The sequence below is a fragment of the Astatotilapia calliptera genome, chromosome 18 (assembly GCF_900246225.1).
Source record: "Astatotilapia calliptera chromosome 18, fAstCal1.2, whole genome shotgun sequence".
NCBI lineage: Eukaryota > Metazoa > Chordata > Actinopteri > Cichliformes > Cichlidae > Astatotilapia > Astatotilapia calliptera.
Genome location: NC_039319.1, coordinates 914,462 through 933,806, shown reverse-complemented (window position 1 = coordinate 933,806; position 19,345 = coordinate 914,462). Strand labels below are relative to the sequence as shown.

Below are 19,345 nucleotides of genomic sequence, written 5' to 3'. Positions count from 1 at the left end.
GGGATGTATGCTGTGTGCGTCGCTTAGACAGGTGGAGAGAATACGTCACTTGTTCATAAATAAAGAGAAGGAGAGAGAGAAAAAATGTGTGGCGAGATGCTCCCTGAGTCTGACTTTGTGTTTGCATATTTACTAATATGAGTAGGCTTGGCTTAAGTGTGTGTATCCTAAACGACTGTGTGCGCTGTCTGACTGAAGTAAATGTGCTGCCGTTGAGCGCATGGTGCGTATGTGTCGAAATAAAGGATGTTTGTGGATGAGTGTCGAAGCAGGTGATCGAGGCAGTGAAAGGAATAAAGAAAGAAACCAAGGACAGGGGTGAGCAGCATAAAACCAAGAGGGGGAAAAGAGAGGGGAAAAAAAAAAACGAGAAGAAAAAAACAGAAACAAAACGTAAACATTCCAATTAAATCACTGACGGAGAGTGATGGTGTTAATTCTGCTATGAAATCACACTTTAAGATGCGATTTGATGCTGGTAAGTTAAACAGATGTTAATGCAAGTTAGTGTGAGTGGATAGGGAAATGGTGCAGTTGATTCTTATCTGGTGTGAGGTTAGTACAGCCACGGAGTGATGTTGGGGTCGCAGTGGAGCTGTCCGTCCACGTACAGCCGGTCCACAGCGATGACAGCGCGGGAGCCCTTCTGGATGAAGCCGCGTCGGATTGGGAAGAGGACCCTGCGTCGTTCCAAGATCTCTTTGGGGAACTGGTCGTTCACGCTGAAGTCCGTTCCTTTTAATTCCCTGCCGCGGCTTTTCACATGTTGCTTTTGTTTGAAGTGGCCGAATTTGGCCACGATAGGACGTGGTCTCCCGGCCGTATCCCGAATGGGGCCGATGCGATGTACCCGATTGAAGACGATGTTCTTCACCGTGTCCTCCGGCAGCTTCAGGTGGGTTTTGATGAAGCTTTTTACCGTGGTCTCCGCGTCCTCTCCAGTGGCTTCTGGAATACCAGAAAATACCAGATTATCACGCATGCTACGAGCTTGTAGATCAATAACTGTTTCTTTTATTTTTTTATTTTCTCTATTGAGCTGGGTAACATTTTCTGTGAGACAATTCACCGACTCCCTTAGCGTGGCATTTTCAGCAGCAAGCGTTTCCACCTGCTGCTGGCTGAACTCCAGGGATTCTCGCAAGCATTTAAATTCTCGGTGAAGAATCTCCACCAAGGACAGCCTTGCATTGAAACTGGACAATCGCTTGTCGATTGACTCCAGTATGTCGGCAATATCTTTGCCGGCTGGCGATGTTGAGCCGGGGGAATCTGCCGGGCGTTGTCTTTCCTTTTTTTTTTTTTTTTTTTTTTTTTTTTTAATGTAGGCCAGTTTAGTGATACTTTCACGGATCCACTGCACAAAGCACATCAGCAATAGGTGTCTAGGTTATGGACTTATGATTATTCACATAGTGTGGAATTACTTTGGACTGTTCCAACATGTTAATGTTGGTTCTGATAGAAAGGTGTCAGGATAGACAGTGCATCACAGTTTATTGCGTATGGGGCTGCATAGGTGCAGACCAGTGAGGGTGCCCATACTGATACCTGTCTGCCAACAAAAGTGCCAACAACAGGGACATATGCGTATCAGAATATATCAGATCTGGACCACATAGAAATAGAAGAGGGTGCCCTTGTCTGATGAGTCAAATTTTCTTTTACATCAGATAGCTGTGTGTGTGTGCATCGCTTATCATGCACTGTGCGAAGAAACAGTATAATTCTTTGGGCAATGTTCTGCTGGGAAACCTTGGGTCCTGCCATCTATGTGGATGTTTTTTTTTTGTTTTTTTTTGTGTGTCCCGTTTGGATATTTAGCCACCAGAATTGTTGTCTTAAGGCCAAGAAAGATGCCAAGCAGATTTATTTTACCAAGTGGATCATCATGGCCTTGCCATATTGGTCCATTTGATTGACCTTTATTATAATTATGAATTTATTTTATTTTCAGTTGCTACAAACGGGACAGACATGACTGGGGGATAGGACAGGGAGAAAGAATGAAAGAAAGAGAGGGAGAGAAAGAAAACCAAAGGGGAGAAGAGACGGCCGCCAAGGAGTGAGCCGGTGTGTACCCGGACGCCCACCCCCAGACACAAAGAACCACCAACGCACCGACACCTGAGGGAGTCCGCCACTGGCAGGGGAAGTGGTGGTGGGGGGAGATAGGCCTCCAAACCTTGGAGCGTTGTCTTTTCGATGACGGCGTCTCAGGTTTGGCCGGGGAAGCTGCACTCTGAGCCTTCTTCATCACGAGATCCTGAAAGCACTGATCAATATAATCTTGGAGAGCCTCTAAACTCTCCCCGTTGTTCTCCAGGGTGTTGGAGATTATTTAGACAAATATTGTTAGTTATAAGACAATTGATAAGTGTATTTGGTAATACTGAAGCTTAAATGAATTTGTTCAAATCTAAACTACCATTTGCTTTAATTTTCCGCCAAAATCTCCGGCGTCTGACGTCAGTTACAACATGAGTCGCTTACCTTGTCCGTCACTTCCGTCACTTACCTCCGCCACCTCTCACCTTATCTTGCTAATGGTTTCTCACATCTTGCAGGAGCTTTCCTCTCCTCAGGAACTCTCTGCAGGAGGGGGAGATACAGGAGAGGTGGAGGAAGATCTCAGCCTGGGTGTTTATTGTCTTATGTAGTCTGGAAGATGAGTGGATGGTGGGGTGGGTGCAGTTTTCTCTGTGGTGGGGTTGGGTGGACTGTCCCGGGCTCTGTGGGGCCGGGCGGCGCTGCTGCACTGGGCCCCGGTCTGGATGGGCCTGGGCCCCCTTTCCCTGGCGGGTCACGGAGTATGGGGGTGCCTACTGGGGTCAGCGGGGGAGCTGGCCCCAGGGAGGGGTCACTTGCCCCTCCCTTCCTTCCCTCCCCATCTCCAGCTGCCTCCCTCTTCCCGCTCCACCACAACCACCCACACATGCAGGGCCTTGGAGTAGGGGTATGTCACCAGGGTGCAGAGGAGGCATCCCCCCCCCCCCCCCCCCCCCGTCCCCTTCTGGATGCCTCTGCCTCAATTTTATCCCACAACTTAGACATTCACATTACTCACACTCTCATTACACATACATATAGGATCTTGGGGGTGGGCACGATACACGGAATCCAAAGTACCATCAGGGTGTACACCTCACCCCTGGCGTCGTTGCCCACCTCTCAATTTTAAATACACGTAGACATTGAGGGCTAGCAGGAGGGACCATGCGCTTACCTGCTGCTCTCTGGCAGGTAGCTCCAAGCCCTCCTGGGTTTTAAATGCACCTTAGAACACACATGCATCAACACTACAATGAGCGGGTGGAGGGAGGTTCGGAGTCTTTTCTCACCCCCGTTCTCTGCGACCTGCTGGAGCGGGGGGGCTAGGAGGAGGAGTTGGCCGTCCGGCTGCGGTCTGGGGTGTGGGGCCTCCCTGCTGCTGCGGAGTCGGGGCGGTCTGCCTCCCCCCACCGCAGGGAAAAGGGTAACACCACCTGGGTCTGGGTGCAGTTCCCCCCTCCAGGGGCAAGGGCACCTAGACCCGGTTCGTAGAGTACGCTTGGGGAGTGTGATCGTGTGTACAACGTCTCTTTATGTCTGTCTCCACGTTGGTTGAGTGTGGAGTAAGTGCATATGAGAACATGAGGGTGGAAATGGATGTTTGTGTCTGTGTGTGCCTGTATGTCTGTGTCTATATGTCAGGTTGGGTGTCAGGTGCCACCTCTCTGGGGACATCTTAGGCCCTCCAAGGTATGGAGGCCTATCTCCCCCTACCACCACTTCCCCTGCCAGTGGCGGACTCCCTCAGACATCGGTGCGTTGGTGGTTCTTTGTGTCTGGGGATGGGCGTCCAGGTACACACCGGCTCACCCCTTGGCGACCGCTTATCGGGGCCTGGAGCCTGGGGCTCGCTCGGGCCACTTCGGAGGTGGGGTGCCCCCGGCCTCTCGGCCTGGGGCTCGGTCACTCAGGCACAGCTGGCTGCCGGCGGAGCTCACGGGCGCGTCACTGCAACTCCCCCTGGCTTCTGCTCCGCGGCTGATGAGTGAGCCCTCATCTGGGACTCTCCTCAGCTCTTTCTGGGACAGTGGCGCGGCTGCCCCTCTGTTGGTCTTCCTTGGTCTCTTGTGTTCTGGGGGCCTCTGGATGTCTGGAGTTTTGATCTCCTCCATACCTGCTTCATGCCCTGGAGGACGGGGCTGTGGCCCCCCCACACCCTCTAGCAGATCATTACATGAAGGAACCTTTTAAAAAAACAAGCGCGTCCATACTCACAGGTGTACACACGGGTGATCACACCCACAAACTACACCCTTTTTGGCTCCTACCTCAAAGCACACTGTGTTCTGTTGATCTTATGTGCTGCACAATAATGTTTAATATTTAGTATTTACTGTCATATTCCCATATATCATTGTGATGTTGTTTATTCTATTACTCTTGTTCTCTTCTGCTTTTTTTCTTTTTTCTTTCTCAACAGGTGATCCAGGTGATCGATTTATGCATTGTTTCTCTTTCCCTCTTTCTTTCTCCCCTTCTTTCCTCCAGTCAAGTCTGTCCCGTATTCAGCAAGTGAAAATCAAATAAACAATAAAAGGTGAATCAAATGGACCATTACGGCAAGGCTGGGATGGTCAATTTGGTAAAGTAAATCCGTTGGGCATCTTTCTTTGCCTTTAGACAACAATTCTGATGGCAAACGGGACAGGCAAAAAAAAAAAAAAAAAAAAAAAGGATGTGTTTTGAGTCCCCTCCTGTTTACGCTCTACACATCCGACTGCTCCCCTACCCATCTCTCAAACACCATCATAAAGTTCGCGGATGACATCACAGTGGTTGGACTCATCTCAAGGGGGGATGAGTCGGACTACAGAGTCGGACTATGAAGCGCCTTGAGGCGACTTATGTTGTGATTTGGCGCTATATAAATAAAATTGAATTGAATTGAATTGAATTACAGAGATGAGGTCAACAGACTGACTGAGTGGTGTTCAGTTAACAACCTCCAACTGAACACCACGAAAACTAAAGAACTTATCTTGGACTTCAGGAAGGGCAGAGCAGACCCGGCCCCACTTTACATTCACGGGAACTATGTGGAGAGGGTACACTCCATGAGGTTTCTGGGCGTGCAGATATCTGATGACCTCTCCTGGACTGCAAATACTACAGCGGTGGTTAAAAAGGCCCAGCAGCGTCTCCACTTTCTGAGAGTGCTCAGGAGGAACAACCTGGAGAAGAGGCTGCTGGTGACATTTTACAGAGCCACCATAGAGAGCATCCTAACGTACGGCATAACAACATGGTATGCAGGGTGCTCAGCTGCGGACAGGAAAGTACTGCAGAGGGTCATCAACACAGCCCAGAAGATCACTGGCTGCTCTCTGCCCAGCCTGGAGGTCACTGCAAACTCTCGGTACCTCAGCAGAGCTGGCAATATCATCAAGGACCACTCTCACCCCAGCAATCAACTGTTTGAACTATTACCGTCAGGCCGACGGTACAGGTCACATAAAACCAGGACAAACAGATTCAGGGATAGCTTCTTTCCCAGAGCTATCACTGTAGTAAATAAGCACAAAAACAATTGAACCTGCTTAGCTATACCATACCGTCACTGCCATTATATTATGCTGCTATTCATACTGTCATTATATTAATGCTGCTATTCTGTATATATCGTACTTACTATTGTTTGAGTACTTGCGATTGTTTTATTGTACTTTTTATATTTTACATTTATATTTATTATTGAATCTTGCACCAAGGGAGTGGCACTCCAATTTCATTATACTCTGTACAATGACAATAAAGGCTATTCTATTCTATTCTATTCTATTCTATGTGCAAGGGTCGCTGGGGTCCTGGAGTCTTCGAGGCAGGCGGGGCTCAAGGCCAACCCGGAGAAGTGTGCAGTTACACAGAGGGACGTATACTATTGGAGGTGGGCAGGTGCGTCCGCATCCCAAGACAAAAAGGAGGTGAGTCGGTTCTTGGGGGTGGACGGTTACTACTATTGGTTCATGCCCGGCTTTGTGGACCTGACCACCTGAAAGGGTGCCCCACATCTGGTGTGGTGGATGGAGCTGTGCCAGGTGGCGTTTGTGCAGGTGGAGAAAGCTCTTTGAGGGGAACCCCTGCTACACACACCTAACTTCTCCCTCCCTTTTATTCTGCTGACTGACGCTTTGAACAGAGGGCTGGGGCCCGTTTTGTACCAGCAGGTAAGGTGGGTTGACTCGGAGCAGGAGGCCAGGTTTTTGATATGTTTATGATGTGTTTTGATAAATTATGCATTTTCATGTTGTGAGGCATACTGATATACTAACGTTGTTATTGAAATTTTGTGTGAAAATAATGTTTAGTAGTTTTGTGCAGGATACACAGGTTAGTTTGCAGTATTGTGTTAAAATCACAATAAGGGATCGGAAATCAGAGAGGACAGCTGTGAAACATCTGCTGACATCTAAAATCTGTTGTTTAAATCGACAAAGAGCAGCAGGTCAGCTGATCATAGCCTGTACATTGACAGGTTCATGAGTATGTTCCAGGTATGTGGAGGGTGCTCAGGAGATGCTTTTGTCCCATTGTAATGAAAAAGAGGAGAACCTCTTCCACTATGTAGAAGAAACATATTTGGCAGGGGGGAGGTTTGCCTGTGACACCATCCATCATTGCATGCAGTTAGTTTATATTCATATTTATTGATTGACTGTGTATGGAAATATTACTGCTCTTCATCATGCAGTAAATGTTCTTCTCCGTATGAGTGTAAAAGATCCTTGAAGTTTGAACTTTGAGATCCTTCAGTTTGGTGGGCATAAATCTCCATGTTGTGGGTCGTTAATTTATTATTGTTTTCATGACACTATGGATTATCCTTCATATTTATATGTGCAAAGATTTCAACACTGCTTTATGAACTTGTATCTTGCTTTACAACAGATCTATGATTTCTGCGATTTCCTTTGGATTTAACCATAAGCATTGTTGGCTGTAAAATGCCAGCCAACTCTAATGTTCTTTACTGAGAACCATTCAAAAATGTGAAATACATAAAACTGACAAAAACAAACAGTAATATCGTATTCCCCTGTGGTTATGGTAAAGTTCTAGCAACCACAGCTGCCAGTATTTTACAGTAAATCTAACTACATTTTGTAACACATGACACCAGAGAAGACACTAAAATCAAAGGAAGATTATTCTTCTTTTATTTATCAAAATTTATTTTTGATTTCCTGCAAGAGCAACTTCTGTAATTCTGTCACCAACACATATTTTCAAGAAGTCAAGCAGAGCCCTGGCTTCATGCCATCCCTTAAACCAAAAGAGAAAAAACAAAGAAATACTGAAATTTTATGAAGGGGTTGGGATCTCATTTGTCAGACTGTCCTGTGACCAGAGACACTAAAACTTTCACAACATTTAAATATCAGATTCTTTCCATTTCAGGACCACAGACAGCGACGATGTTTCCTCCTGACTGTTGGTGCTGATATGAAGTGTTGGTTTGTGGTTGATGTGGATTTGCTGCTCATGTGAATCCTCCCACAGTGTTTCATTAGCAGCTGTAACCACAGTGACTCTGATAAAACAGGAATTAGCAGAATCCATCTGATATGAAGCTGTGCTTTGAATACCACTTCCCTCCTCTTCGAAGAGTAGTCAGATATCTGTGTTCAGGTTTTTGTACAGCCTCTTCTACACTTTGTATCACTGTGTTTCTAGAGCACAGTAGTAGAGAGCTGTGTCTGCCAGGGTTAGGGCTGCTATGGTCAGATTAGTTGATGTAGAAGATGTTTGGGTTTTATAACGTTTATCAGGAATATATTGACGATCACTCCGAGATCTTGCTCCTTTCCAGAGTATAAACTGAGGAGCTTGAAGGTCAGAATCATGTCTGTACCAGTGAAGGTAAACTATGTCATCACTCGTCTCATAGCTACATGTGAGTTTGACAGATTCTCCTTCTGTCTCAGTGACTTCAGGTTGTTGAGGAGTGATTGAGTCTCCAGCTGTTAGTCCTGGAAAAAGAAAGAAGAAAAGTAGTGAAATGCAGTCTGTATATCTGCTTAATGCAGCAGCTTCAACTAAACTTTAATCCCTGTTCTTAAACTCACCTATAATGTGAGATAGAAGCAAAAAGAGGTGCAGCAACATGTCTTTGGAGTTATTAAAGCCAGACAGACAGCACATGAACAATGTTCTTCCACTGCAGCACAATGACCAACAAATAATGTCATTGGATGAGCTCAACTTTAGTGGGCGGGGCCAGTTTAATTCCTGAGCCAATCAAATAGTTTTGTGCTTCCACAGCAGCTCTGTCTCTGTCTCTGTCTCTGATCTTTACTGCTTCATTTCTCTGTTGTCTTTGTCATCAGTCCAATGACACAAGAATCAGAGGTTTAACAGTGTGTGGCTCCCTCTAGTGGATGTTGTGGAGTATTCTGTTGTCTTTGCTCCAAAGGTTTTTGTACAGAGTTTTGCTGTTTCCTGTCACTGTGGGCCGCAGAGCACAGTAGTACACAGCAGAGTCAGACACTGCAGCAGAGGAGATCTCCAGATTGACTCGATTTCTCTCCTTGTCCAGTGCAGCAGTCAGTCGAGGGTTTGGGGGGGTTGCTCTCAGCACACTCGGCTCACTCGTATCAGTGATGAGGAGAAGGAACTGAGGAGCTGATCCAGGATCCTGTCGATACCACTGGAGATTCTGGGCTTGAACTGAATATTTACAGGACACAGTAACTGTACGGCCCTCTGATGAAAACACTTCAGCACTGCTGGCAGTAATATCATCTTCCAAGCTGTTACCTGCTGATGAAACAACATGTTATATTTACAGCTCTGTTCCACAGTCACATGTCCATCATTGGAAAAACACAGTGAGCTCAAAGAAAATCCAAACTGGATCTGTAACGCTGTAAACATGTCTTTGAATTTCAGGTGTTCCTGTCAGAAACATACGTACCTACGAGAGCTGCAAAGATCCAGATCACAGCCAGTTTTTCCATGTTTCCAGAGGAGAAATGTTGGAAGTGATGTTCACTGGGAGTTAGCTGTGAGTGGTCTGATGTTCACAGCTGGAGTCAGACAGGTTTCTGCAGTCAGGAGGAGGAGCTGCTTTTGTTCTCATGTGATGTGATGCTGCTTTTAAAGTTTTCCTGCTTCAATCTGTTCACACAGAGCATCTGGTTCTTCTCTGTGTGGTGTCTGAGCCAAAGAACATCCACTAAACACTCACGTCTGGGCTCCACTTTGAAAGTAAAATGTTAAATGTAATTAAATCTATAACCAATGAACATTTACAGCTTGTGTAATAATAAATATAACACCGAGAAAACTGTTGGAGTCAGATTTGAAAGACCTGAAAACTAACGCAGTGACACAGATGAAGGAGATTTTGCTCCTTTTATTTGATACAGCAGCCGAAAAAGAAGCTGCTGCAGTTTCTGCTCTTTTGTCTTTGATATTTTTGTATGAGTATGATGGATTTGTTTAGTTGTGTATTAAAAATTAAATGAAAGTCAGCACTGAAAGCTAAACAGTCAAAATAATTTCCTTTGTTTTTATTCCACATCCTGCATGGAGCTTCAGTCATTCATGGATCTGTTTTCTCTTCTCACTGCAGCCTTGCTGCTCACAATCATTTATTCATTTACTGCAACAAACTGAGATATCCTTCCACTGCCACGCAGATGACTGCCTAATTTACCTTCCTTTAACACCTAATAATCCAGGCTCCATACAACTCCTTTTAAACTACCTTGAAGAGGTCAAAGCTTGGATGGCTCTGAACTTTTTGAGCTTCAATGACAGCAAAACAGAAGTAATTACATCCAGCACTAATAATAACTCGTGCAATCCGCTTATTAATTGTGGTTGACTTGGGTCATACATCGAACAGCATGTCACAAATCTGGGAGTCATTGTGGACTCGGATTTTAAATATAATGAACAAATCAGTTCTGTGTCGTCTCTTAACTGGTACACACAGGCATCAACATATCTCACCTGTCCTCTCTTCACTGGCTTCCTGTTTATCTCAGAATTAATTTCAAAGTCCTAACGTTGGCTCGTAAATGCCTAAATGGTCTTGCTCCTACATACCTTTCTGATACCTTTGCCAGGTCTCTCTTGGAAACGAGAATTTTAATCTCAGTGAGATTTTTAACTGGAAAAATAAAGGACTAATAATATACTTCAGCCTCATATTCCCTTAGATCAGCCATCCGGCTGCTTTTGGTTGTCCCCAAAAACTAGACTGGAACTTGGAGGAGAACGAGCTTTTTCAGTTGAGGCTCCCAAACCTGGAAAACGTTGCCTTCAAATATCAGACGGCCATCTTTGCTTCCAGCTTTTAATTCTCTTTTGAAACAGGATCAAGGATGCCAATGTTCACATTTTGGACAGAGAGGACAGATGGTTTGAAAGAGGAGTGAAAGAAGCATCTATGTCCACTGTGAGCAACCATCTTTGAACAGAGGCGGGGTTTACGACACCAACTGTCTGCCATCTATAATCCAGTTTTGAGATCCCTTCCCAGACGCCTTAACGCCCACTCACATCCTGGGCCATCTGACCTCAGGAATTCGCATGATAAGGTGGGGCCAGGTTTCACAATGAACACACCCGAAACTCTGGCTGATTGGGACCCACACCCAGTTTCCCACCTTGGCTCAGGCGATTAGAGGATCATCAGGGGTCCTTTTGTCCCTCTGTGGGGGGTCACTCCCACTAGGTTTATATCTGGGACTCTCCACCATTTGACCTTAGAACTGAAGAAGCTTCTCGGATGAGAGGTGAAACGTCTTCAAGCAACTTAAAGAAGTCCAGACGCTTTTCTTTGCAAGCTCCTTTGGTCTCTTTTGAAACACATCTTTTCTTTCAATAGCGTTTTGGACCGGTGTGAGCTGATGTAATCTTTTTATTCTCTTTGTTTTATTTTATGTGAGTGTTTATCTTTTATCTTTGTGAAGCACTTTGGGCAAACTTTCTGTTTTTTAAATGTGCTTTAAAAATAAATTGGATTTGGACTGCCACAAAATTAGACTTTAACCAGGAACAAAAGGTAGCTATTGTCTACTGCCGGAAGCTCACCATGTGACACAGGCGGAAGTAAACAAACAAAGGCGTCATTACCGTCCCACGTGTGTGTGCCTGAGCACAGAGACTGTTGTGTTGTTGTTGTGTGTGAGCTGAGTGTGTGAGCTGCGGCAGCAACGATGCCTTCAGTTCAGTATCTGAGAGAGTTCATCAACGAGCGACTAACTGCTGCTGCTGAACAAATATTCTTGGAGTTTGAAAAAACGATCGTCCAGTACGAGGAAGAGATCGACCGTCAGCGCAGACTGCTGGATATCACCTGGAAACCCCAAATCAAGCTGCACAGGACAGGTGAGTGTCCCTCTGAGGGAGGATCCTGATCACAGCTCTGCGGGACGTTTCTGATTGTGAGGACTTTTTGGAGATGTGAGCTAACAAAGAGCAAACAGAGGACAGGACTGCGCTGCGCTGCATTCAAACAGCAGGCGCTGAAATCAGCCTGGATTTCTCTCTTGATTATTTAGTGAAACAAAGTTAGGATCAGGAGATTTGTGAGTCTGGTTCAGAGAGGGACCGATGTGCCGAAAAGCTCCCGGAAGTGTCGTGTCCACCCTGGGTCGTTTCCTCCCCGCTCTGTCCCGCTTTTCCTTTCTATTGAATAATTCTTGTAAAGCTTTGAAATCAGGCCGGATTTGAGCATTTTATTCAACCTGAATTCATCACTGAATGAGTTTGTTTAGGCGGAATCATTTTAAACAGCTTCATGTGTCCTGTGAAACTTGTGAAAGTTGCAAACATCATAAATAAAAAAAAAGGATCCAGTTGAAGTCTTTCACGTGGCAGCAACACTTCATTTGGTTCTTGCTGCTTCAGTTTTCTAATATGAGAATATTAATGATGAGAGAGATGAGGATGATGAGGATGAAGTACAATTTTGTAAATGTCTAGTCGAGCAAAATCTAGTGTGGACAAATGTCGGAAACATAATATTGATCTGGAATAATAAATCATTTTAATTTGTTTTCTCTTCATATATATATATATATATATATATATATATATATATATATATATATATACATACATACATACATACATACAGTGGGGCAAAAAAGTATTTAGTCAGCCACCGATTGTGCAAGTTCCCCCACCTAAATTGATGACAATCGAAATAAAGGATGTTGTTTGTGGATGAGTCTGGAAGCAGGTGATCGAAGCAGTGAAAGAAAGTAAAAAAGAAAGAAATCAAGGACAAGGGTTAGCAGCATAAAAACAAGAGGGGGAAAAGGAGGGTGGGGGACGAGAAGAAAAAAAAACGGAAACACTAAACCATTAAATCACTGACGGAGAGTGACGGTGTTAATTCTGCTATGAAATCACACTTTAAGATGCGATTTGATGCTGGTAAGTTAAACAGATGTTAATGCAAGTTAGTGTGAGTGGATAGGGAAATGGTGCAGCTGATTCTTATCTGGTGTGAGGTTAATACAGCCACGGAGTGATGTTGGGGTCGCGGTGGAGCTGTCCGTCCACGTACAGCTGGTCCACAGCGATGACAGCACGGGAGCCCTTCTGGATGAAGCCGCGTCGGATTGGGAAGAGGACCCTGCGTCGTTCCAAGATCTCTTTGGGGAACTGGTCGTTCACGCTGAAGTCCGTTCCTTTTAATTCCCTGCCGCGGCTTTTCACATGTTGCTTTTGTTTGAAGTGGCCGAATTTGGCCACAATAGGACGTGGTCTCCCGGTCACAGCCCGCATGGGGCCGATGCAATCCACTCTATCAAAGGTGATGTTCTTCACCGTGTCCTCCGGCAGCTTCAGGTGGGTTTTGATGAAGCTTTTTACCGTAGTCTCCACGTCTAGCGGCTTCTGGAATACCAGAACATACAAGATTATTACGCATGCCACAAGCTTGTAGATCAATAACTGTCTCTTTTATTTTTTTATTTTCTCTATTTAGCTGAGTAACATTGTCTGTGAGACATTTCACCGACTCCCTTAGCGTGGCACTTTCAGCAGCGAGCGTTTCCACCTGCTGCTGGCTGTACTCCAGGGATTCTCGACATCTTTTCGACAACGGCGTCTCAGATTTGGCCGGGGAAGATGCACTTTGAGCCTTCTTCATAACGAGATCCTGGAAGCACTGATCAATGTAATTTTGGAGAGCCTCTAAACTCTCCCCGTTGTTCTCCAGGGTGTTGGAGATGATTTGGACAAGTATTGTTAGTTATAAGACAATTGATAGGTGCATTTGGTAATACTGAAACTTAAATGAATTTATTCAAATCTAAACTACCATTTGCTTTAATTTTCTTCCAAAATCTCCGGCGTCTGACGTCAGTTACAACATGAGTCGCTTACCTTGTCCGTCACTTCCGTCACTTACCTCCTCTTTTCACTCCCACATTGGGTTGGCAGCTGCGGGGGTTTGGCCATTCCTCTGCAGATGATCTGTTAGCTGTTTGACAACTACTCTTTCAAGGATCTTTGAAACGAAAGGAAGGTTGGAGATTGGCCTATAATTAGCTAAGACTGCTGGGTCTAGAGATGCTTTTTGAGTAAAGGTTTAACTACAGCCAGCTTGAAGGCCTGTGCCCTGTACCAACACAGAGCGGAGCAGCTATCTGAACGCTACCCCAACAGAGGTCGATTATCTTGGTAATAATTTCACCTCCTCACTACGTACAACTCTGGATACTGTAGCTCCTGTGAAAACTAAGGTCTCTAATCAGAAGTACCTGACTCCGTGGTATAATTCTAAAACACGTAGCCTGAAGCAGATGACTCATAATCTGGAGAGGAAATGGCGTGTCACAAATTTAGAGGATCATCATTTAGCCTGGAGAAATAGTTTGCTGCTTTATAAGAAAGCCCTCCGCAAAGCCAGAACATCTTACTATTCATCACTGATTGAAGAAAATAAGAACAACCCCAGGTTTCTCTTCAGCTCTGTAGCCAGGCTGACAAAAAGTCAGAGCTCTGTTGAGCCAACCATCCCTTTAACGTTAACTAGTAATGACTTCATGAACTTCTTCACAAATAATTTTTTTATCATTAGAGAAAAAATTACCAGTAATCATCCCACAGATGTAATATTATCTACAGTTACTCTTAGTACCATTGATGTTAAGTTAGACTCTTTTTCTCTAATTGATCTTTCTGAGTTAACTTCAATAATTACTTCCTCCAAACCATCAACGTGTCTTTTAGACCCATTCCTACAAAACTGCTCAAAGAAGTCCTGCCATTAATTAATGCTTCGATCTTAAATATGATCAGCCTATCTCTAATGATCGGCTATGTACCACAGGCCTTCAAGCTGGCTGTAGTTAAACCTTTACTCAAAAAGCATCTCTAGACCCAGCAGTCTTAGCTAATTATAGGCCAATCTCCAACCTTCCTTTATATCAAACATCCTTGAAAGAGTAGTTGTCAAACAGCTAACAGATCATCTGCAGAGGTTTATTGAAGAGTTTCAGTCAGGTTTCAGAGCTCATCACAGCACAGAAACAGCTTTAGTGAAGGTTACAAATGATCTTCTTATGGCCTCTGACAGTGGACTCATCTCTGTGCTTGTCCCTTAGACCTCAGTGCAGCATTCGATACTGTCGACCATAATATCCTATTAGAGCGATTAGAACATGCTGTAGGTATTACAGGTACTGCACTGCAGTGGTTTGTATCATATCTATCTAATAGACTCCAGTTTGTGCATGTAAATGGAGAGTCCTCTTCACACACTGAGGTTAATTATGGAGTTCCACAGGGTTCAGTGCTAGGACCAATTCTGTTTACATTATACATGCTTCCCTTAGGCAGCATCATTAGAAGACATAGCATACATTTACACTGCTATGCTGATGACACCCAGCTCTATCTGTCCATGAAGCCAGATAACACACACCAATGAGTTAAACTGCAGGAATGTCTTAAAGACATAAAGACCTGGATGGCCGCTAACTTTCTGCTTCTTAATTCAGATAAAACTGAGGTTATTGTACTCGGCCCTGAAAAGCTTAGAAATATGGTATCTAACCAGATTCTTACTCTGGATGGCATTACCTTGGCCTCCAGTAACGCTGTGAGGAACCTTGGAGTCATGTTTGACCAGGACATGTCCTTCAATGCACATATTAAACAAATATGTAAGACTGCTTTCTTCCATTTGTGCAACATCTCTAAAGTTAGAAATATCCTGTCTCAGAGTGACGCTGAAAAACTAGTTCATGCATTTATTACTTCCAGGCTGGACGACTGTAATTCATTATTATCAGGATGTCCTAAAAACTCCCTGAAAAGCCTTCAGCTGATCCAAAATGCTGCAGCAAGAGTCCTGACAGGGACTAGAAAGAGAGAGCAGATTTCTCCTGTTTTGGCTTCCTGTTAAATCCAGAATTCAAAATCCTGCTCCTCACATACAAGGTCTTAAATAATCAGGCCCCATCTTATCTTAATGACCTTGTAGTACCATATCACCCTATTAGAGCACTTCGCTCTCGCTCTGCAGGCCTACTTGTTGTTCCTAGAGTATTTAAAAGTAGAATGGGAGGCAGAGCCTTCAGTTTTCAGGCCCCTCTTCTGTGGAACCAGCTTCCAGTTTGGATTCAGGAGACAGACACTATCTCTACTTTCAAGATCAGGCTTCAAACTTTCCTTTTTTCTAAAGCATATAGTTAGGGCTGGACCAGGTGACCCTGAATCCTCCCTTAGTTATGCTGCAATAGACGTAGGCTGCCGGGGATTCCCATGATGCATTGAGTTTTTCCTTTCCAGTCACCTTTCTCACTCACTATGTATTAACAGACCTCTCTGCATTGAATCATATCTGTTATTAACCTCTGGCTCTCTTCCACAGCATGTCTTTATCCTGTCTTCCTTCTCTCACCCCAACCGGTCGCAGCAGATGGCCCCGCCCCTCCCTGAGCCTGGTTCTGCCGGAGGTTTCTTCCTGTTAAAAGGGAGTTTTTCCTTCCCACTGTTGCCAAAGTGCTTGCTCATATGGGGTCATATGATTGTTGGGTTTTTCTCTGTACCTATGAAGCGCCTTGAGGTGACTTTTGTTGTGATTTGGCGCTATATAAATAAAATTGAATTGGTACATAGCTGATTATTAGAGATCGAACCACTAATTAATGGCAGGACTTCTTTGAGCAGTTTTGTAGGAATGGGGTCTAAAAGACATGTTGATGGTTTGGAGGAAGTAATTATTGAAGTTAACTCGGAAAGATCAATTAGAGAAAAAGAGTCTAAATGAATATCAATGGTACTGAAAGTAGCTGTAGATAATATTACATCTGTGGGATGGTTGAGTAATTTTTTCTCTAATGGTTTAAATTTTATGTGTGAAGAAGTTCATGAAGTCATTACTAGTTAACGTTAAAGGGATTGTTGGCTCAACAGAGCTCTGACTGTTTGTCAGCCTGGCTACAGTGCTGAAGAGAAACCTGGGGTTGTTCTTATTTTCTGCAATCAGTGATGAATAGTAAGATGTTCTGGTTTTGCGGAGGGCTTTCTTATAAAGCAACAAACTATCTTCAACATCAGCTCGTAGTTTAATGTGTGTCTATCCTTACTGCTGCACTTTTGCTGGTTTTCACAGTATATTTCCTCCCATGTGTTTTTCTTGTATAATTTCTTTGTCTTGTCTCCTTTTGTCTCTCCAGACGTCCCACAGCAGCATGTCTGTAAGGAGGAGCTTCTCACTGACCAGCAGCTCTGTAACTGGGAGAGTCTCAACCAGAAGGAATCAGAGCTTCCTCATATTAACGAGGAACAGGAGCAACTTTACAGCAATCAGGAGAGAAGACAGGTTATACTGAAGGAGGAGACTGATACCTTCATGGTGACTGCTGATTATGAGGAAAGTGACCACAGTGAACCAGAACAAAAGAGTAACCAGCTTCTCTCTCACAGCTCTGCTGTAGGTGAGAGCCAATATCAGGAAATAAGGAAGAAGTTTGATTCAGGATCAGCTGGAAATGGAAACAAAAGTCACAACAATGCAGAATATCCACCTACCTCAGGAAGTCAATGTAACTCTGATAAAAGTAAAAAGTCCTCAAACTGTGATGTTTGTGGAAAAGCCTTTAAGTATGATTATATAATGAGAAGGCATTATCGAGTCCACACAGGTGAGAGGCCGTTCTCTTGTAAAATGTGTGGGAAAACGTTTATATCTGCTAGTTCTTTGTTGAAGCACACAAAAACTCACTCAGGTGTTAAGCCATTTTGTTGCACAACTTGTGGGAAAAGGTTTTCATATAACAGTGATTTACTGAAACACACAAGATCACACACTGGGGAGAAACCATATCATTGTGCAACATGTGGCAAAGTGTTTGGATATAGTAGTTCTTTATTGACGCATATGAGAATGCACACAGGTGTGAAGCCATATAATTGTAAAACATGTGGGAAGACGTTCAAACGTAACTGTCATTTAACGGAGCACATAAGAACTCACACAGGTGAGGAACTCAGGACTTAGAACTCTTATTGTCAATGTACAGTTGCTTGCACACTGAAATTTTGAAGCAATACCACATAGTGTGAAAATAAAGAAAACAATATACAAGGAAGAAGAAGAACAGACAATATAAGAACACTATGTACACTATAAACATGATGTAGACGTCATAATAAAACATTGTAAATAATAAATAAGGGTGGAAGGGCTATGGTCATTAAGGGATGGAGATTGCACATATAGCTGAAATATTGCACAGCAGGAGCAGAATATTGTACGGAAACAAAAAGAAACTCACACACAAAGCAGCAGAAAGCTGTCCTTCTCAACTACATAAACCGGGGCCATGCCTTTACAAATGTAATGTGAGACGGCTCCTGTGATTTGTTTATGGCGCTGGGACGTTTTCTCATGAGGGCCTTGTGTGAAAGACTGCTGTATCTTCCGCTGGTATAGTTTTTATTTTCCCAACTTGCTCCCGTCGTTCCACAACTTGGTTTAGCTTGGATTTTCTGGATTCTTGAGTATTCTTTTTTGTGGACCTTCTATAAGTGATAGAAGAGATTTGTTGTGTTGCCATCGGGTGCAGGAATAGTTTTATAGCATAGCTAAATAGGCGTCTTCTGCTCCGTGTTGGTGCTGTTGAACCCAGTGGCTTTGTTGTCAAAGATGTGAAAAAAGGTTCAAAACCAGAACACAGTTGTGGCGCCATATGAGAACTCACACTGAGAGGTGTATTTTGATACAAGGTTAATTGCTCAGCTGTGTTGAGCTAAAAGTCAGAGGTTTGTGTCACAAAAGTAGCTGTTTTTATCTAATTTGCTGTGGTAACTTACACTGAATAACCTGGTCAGGAGCAGGTAATGTGTTCAGAGTTTCACTTTAAAAGTGACTGTGCTGTTATACCTCATTCTAATCTGCTGCTAAATCTCTTTAACACTGATTAAATTGTAGCAATTAGAACACACAACACAAGAAAGTAATACAATTAATTTAGATTTGCCACAAGCTAAAGCAAATCTTTTCTTAGTTTTTGCTGCTGTAAGTTTCAGGTCTCTAATGTGCAGTTGTTCCCTTAATATCATCTTCGCCTCTGTCAGTGTGTCCCAGGGTGGCTGTGGCTACAATGTAGCTGCCATCACCAGTGTGTGAATGTGTGTGTGAATGGGTGGATGACTGGATATGTAAAGCGCTTTGGGGTCCTTAGGGACTAGTAAAAGTGCTATATAAATATAGGCCATTTACCATTCATAATCTATCCCTCAGGTTAGAAGTCTTTTTAGAGAAAACAGTGTCTAAGTAGAGAGTTTCTAAAGGTTCAGAGTTAAACCACCTTAACGCAGTAGTATACCTGCTGTAACGGTCATTTTTCTCACCACCACGACCGTTTTTTACAGAAACTTGTTGTACACCCACTGTTACGGCGCAGGAAGCCTCTGCATTATTGTCCTGAACAGTCAGATCAGCCTGATGTCTTCAGCTGTCAGACTGCGATGTGATCAATTTTTAATGTTTTTATTTGTTGTTGTTTTGTCTTTTCAGTTTTTTGATACACATGGAAATCTACTGTGTTGTTGAATTAAAGTTAGAATTTTACAATTATGTTATAAACCAAAAATGCACAACAGCTGTTTGTTTTCATTCTTTGTTTTTTATCCACCCAAAACTCAAACATGACGGCCAACCTAACCACTGTGGTGATCACTGAGTAAGGGAGCAGGTTGGCCGTCTATCACAGGTCTAACAGAGACAGAACACACGTTTGCATGTGTGATTTTAAGTTTGACTTTTTTGATCTCACAGGTAAAACTGTGTTACAGCAGCAGGATGAGAATGAGTAAA

The 19,345-nt window shown here is 43.8% G+C and overlaps 1 protein-coding gene across 2 annotated transcripts; it reads left to right on the top strand.

Moving 5' to 3' along the window:
- The first annotated feature begins 11,129 nt into the window (after positions 1 to 11,129).
- Positions 11,130 to 18,630, top strand: LOC113010305 (zinc finger protein 773-like). Of its 2 annotated transcripts, XM_026149332.1 has the most exons (3): positions 11,148 to 11,388; positions 16,701 to 16,879; positions 16,951 to 16,980. In XM_026149332.1, the coding sequence occupies exons 1-3, from the start codon at positions 11,217 to 11,219 to the stop codon at positions 16,963 to 16,965; spliced, it is 366 nt and encodes a 121-aa protein (XP_026005117.1). In that variant the 5' UTR covers positions 11,148 to 11,216; the 3' UTR covers positions 16,966 to 16,980. The 2 variants fall into 2 exon arrangements, with proteins under 2 accessions (XP_026005116.1, XP_026005117.1); XM_026149331.1 differs by having other exon boundaries at positions 11,130 to 11,388; positions 16,701 to 18,630.
- Positions 18,631 to 19,345: the final 715 nt, after the last annotated feature.

What these genes read in the sequence shown, in the direction of transcription:
- LOC113010305 (XM_026149331.1), top strand. Translation starts at nt 11,217, where the DNA reads ATGCCTTCAGTTCAGTATCTGAGAGAGTTCATCAACGAGCGACTAACT. An exon ending in AATCAAGCTGCACAGGACAG is followed by an intron (nt 11,389 to 16,700) that starts GTGAGTGTCCCT and finishes TTGTCTCTCCAG; the next exon opens with ACGTCCCACAGCAGCATGTC.